Source organism: Sinocyclocheilus grahami, unplaced genomic scaffold, assembly GCF_001515645.1.
Source record: "Sinocyclocheilus grahami isolate Dianchi unplaced genomic scaffold, SAMN03320097.WGS_v1.1 scaffold1024.1, whole genome shotgun sequence".
NCBI classification, from domain to species: Eukaryota; Metazoa; Chordata; class Actinopteri; order Cypriniformes; family Cyprinidae; genus Sinocyclocheilus; species Sinocyclocheilus grahami.
The window spans coordinates 73,798-77,890 of NW_015506203.1; the positions used below are offsets into that span (position 1 = coordinate 73,798).

Here is a 4,093-nt window from a genome sequence, read left to right on the forward strand (position 1 = left end):
TTCCCCATTTAAATCTAATTTGTCAATCACACGTGTTAGAAACACCACACTCATTTACAGTCTGTTTCTTTTTAAGGGCTTTTTGCCAAGACATCAAGTGTCAACTAGCTGTTTTTAATCCATTTTTTAATTAACTTTTATTTAAATCTGTGGATTGTATATGTGTTTTTATGTTCAGAACAGCTTATATACCGCATCTTACTTTGATAGTTTATTTCTCATTTGTGATAAGGATACAAAGAGCTTAAGAATGCTTTATAATATTTATTCATGTGAACTTCTTCCTGTAATGTTCAATATTTTGCTAATTGTATGTCCTCTTTGTTTTGTTTTTTATTAATCTGATAATGTAACAGTGTTTAATTTTTCAGAAAGAATTGAATTTATACCTGTTAAATCATTGCAGGATCTTATAAAGTTGCCTTTTTCCTTAAATAATTTGATCTGAAAGGAAGCCAGGCTGATATCAGTGTGTATGAGAGCCACACACTGAGGATGTTATTAGTTTTATTCATTAGCTGTGTGGAAAAATGTTTTATTCATTATCTCAGAAGTGTCTCTAGATTCCTTGTTTTATGCAATGATTAATTTGCCTTAGAAACATTGCCTTCTTAAGCATTGCAATATCCATCAAGTCCCAAATCCTGTCTGTTCGCAGTATAACTGCACATGCATTTTAACATCTGCACAAATGCTGTAGATTTTGAAACTCTTGACATGTTGGAGCATCATAAGACTCGTCATTGAGGTCGTGGAAGCTAAGAACATGTAAATAAAAATGAAAAAAGCAGCTGCAATGTATATGCATGTGAAACAGGCCAGTAACTTGGCTGTGAATTTTATTTTAAATATCTTTCCTTTTTTCTCAGCCAGTGGTGATCAATAGAATAAAAAAATACAATAATAATTGTTGAAGTGTGAATAGAAAGTCATTCATTATAGAGTGAAAATCTAAAACTTATTTTAATCTATGGGCACTCCTGGTTTGTGCAAATAAATCAAAATTAAAATATATCTAATATCTAAATCTATACGTTTTAGGAGCTGGATGTTCTTTTAAACCAATACATCTGCAGTCATTCATGATTTACTGGACAAGGATTAAGGATAAAAAAAAACTCACAATTTCTTCCTGATAAAATACTATAGAGCTTGGCATGTATATTTATTATAAAAATGCCTGTGGCTTTTTAAGATTTTATTCATTTCCGTGACTTTACCAGATATAAAAATCACACTTTTTATATTAAACTCCCTCTTACATGCAGGCTGACAGCGGAAATCCTGTTTTTCGAAGCAACTAAACAGCTGCGGAGGGATAAATAAGGAATATATTGATTTTTAGTTGTTTTATTTCATTTTATGCCTGTTTCCTAGTGAAAAATAAATATACTAAAATGTATTTAAAATACATTAGCCTAACTCTGGACAAAATCAGCAGTGTTTGATTAGCCTATATTTATTTTATTTATTACAGACATTATTTCTAAGTGAAGTAACATTTGCTGAAATATCCACAAGATACAGTATAATAGTGCTTCTGTCGATCATTTACGCCTCAAAGGGGGCATTGTAAAGCGCTTAATGTTGCTGAATGCGTTAGGAGAGTTTTTTTAAAAGACCAAACTTAGTAAACACATTATTAATAAATTATAATATGTAACGGTTTTCAATGGGTAAAATACTTAATGCTTTAAATGCATTGCATTCTTATTATGAGCTCATTTGCTTGTCTGTTCGTAGAATGCTTTCATATTAATGATGTGTTTTCTGAGATTGGTCTTTTAAAAACACTGCCTTAATGCATTAAGCCATGTTAAGTGTTGTCTGTACGGTAGGCTATTCTATGGGAGGAAAACGCTTAAAGAGGTCATAGGATGCTACATTGCACTTTTACAAGTAGTTTGAACTGAAATGTGTGTTGGCAGTGTGTGTACACAACCACCCTATAATGATAAAAATCCACCCAGTGCTTTTTTGTTAATCTACTAAAATCGAGCCGATCTCAGATGCCTGTCTGTGTGACGTCACACAGACAGGCCCCTCCCACGATAGTTTGATTGACAGTAGTGTTTCAGCACAGACTGGACTGGTGTCTTACCTTAGCTCCGCCCTGAGTGACTGTCATCAGTCCACCAGTGTTTCACCGCCGGAGCAGATGTAGACAAGAATCACTCCTAAGCGCTCGAGGTGTTCTGTTGTTGGATGTAATAATGAACATAGCAGTCGTAATTTACTCCCGACATCTGAGCCGCTGAACTCGTAGTGGATTACATTTGTTTTTGAAGGGAATGTGCCCCGATCTGTCTAAATGCGTCTATGTTCACGCGAATCATTCGTGATCCAGCTTCACCTCCAGAAGAAGTGAGTATAAGGTTTTTTAATGAATATTTGCAAATCGCCTTTTATTTTATTTTTTTGTATTTTCCCTGCAGTTAGTGGAGACTAGTCTAAAATATACAAAAACTGATCCGGCAAGAGAGGACAATGATGCTGTGTCTTATTAACACAATTCCTAATAAGAAGACACACATATGCATATACAGTGGGTACGGAAAGTATTCAGACCCCCTTAAATTTTTCACTCTTTGTTATATTGCAGCCATTTGCTAACCTTTTGTGTCCAAAATCAGCATATGGACCCACGTGAGGGTGAGTAAATAACGACAGAACTTTCTTTTTGGGTAATCTGTTCTTTTAATATTGCTTCCGCAAAATATTTATTTATTTTGGGATATTTCACATACTTTTTCTATGCTTTTTTTTCTTCTAGTATTCAAAACGGTGTGTGACAAAATTAAGAAAATCATACCTTTAAGTTTGAAACAAAAAGTTGTTAGAGACAAAAAAGGTATCTGGCTTTGACTAAATATATGAGATTGATGACATTCTTATAACCAATTTAACAAATAATTCTAAATAGCTTACTTAAATGTGAATTATTTTTAGTGTTTGTTCTATTTTGAATGTACAGGTTCCACTTGAAATGTTGCAGAGATCATTACAAATGCATGTTTGCTTTTGTTTTGTGTAAATATATACTTTTTATGCTGTGTTTATACTTTAAAAAGTCTCTCACCTTAACTTGCATTGATAAAACACTCAAAATCCAATGAGCAATGAACTAATTGAATTGCAATTGACCTTCCTTTCTTAATTTATTTGCACTTTATATGTTGATTGGTCTTCTGGAAATGCAAATTTAGTCGGTAAATGTGTTTTACAAACAAACACCACACATTTTTTATGTACTTTTAATAATTTAATATTTTGGTTCCATGATGACAATAATTTTGCACATATAACTCTTTAAACACCAAATGTACATAACATCACATTTATATTGCATCTTTGTAACACGTTTTTTCTATCACTTTGTTTGTTTAAATGGACCACTGATTCATTTTAAGAATAAAGGTTAAAAACACAGTTGTCCACACAATAATATCTATCACCAACAGCAGATGTAACTACTACACGTCACAAAACATGAGTGGAATGACTTAAAACGCATAATTTCATTCACCTGCACATATGATAACACAATAACCTTCTTTAAAAAATGTAAACAAAGTACTAGGGGCGGCAGATATAGATACTCTCCTGCCGTCGTTGAATGAACGACAACGGAGAAGTATCTCTGAATATGAATGAGCATGCATGGCGGGGTGACTAGAACAAGAGTTCAGCAATATACAGTTTAATTTAACTTCGATTTATTCACAGAGACAAAACAAAAGGAGGGGCACGTGGTTAAAAGCAGTTCTTCTATTTGAAGTCCAGCAGGTTGCAGTCGATTTTGTAGTACACGTAGGGATAGTATTCTTGCTGGCTGAGGTTCAAGCCAGGAATATCCATGGCAGATTGCTGGAACAGGACAAAGATGACAATAACTTACATAAAATATCAAATAATTCCTTGTATTTAAGCCACACAACACAAACACATAGCCTACGTCCAAAAGTAAACTTACGTCGATAATGGCAGCTGCACTGCTGTCCAAGTGCTTGTAAAGATCGTTCAAAACCTCCCTCAGCTTCTTCATGTTCTTCTTGTTGGGCTGTAGCAGCATTGCTTGGAAGTTCACAGGCAA

General features: G+C 33.9%; 1 protein-coding gene across 1 annotated transcript in view; it reads right to left on the reverse strand.

Annotated features, from left to right (window-relative positions):
- Window positions 1-3,247: 3,247 nt before the first annotated feature.
- The window catches only part of LOC107565754 (V-type proton ATPase subunit C 1-A-like), a 35,099-nt gene continuing 34,253 nt past the window's right edge, over window positions 3,248-4,093 (reverse strand). Inside the window, exon 13 of the mRNA XM_016251022.1 lies at window positions 3,248-3,867. Coding sequence (XP_016106508.1) covers window positions 3,769-3,867 — 99 coding nt within the window. The 3' untranslated portion in view covers window positions 3,248-3,768. The remainder of the gene's footprint in view (window positions 3,868-4,093) is intronic.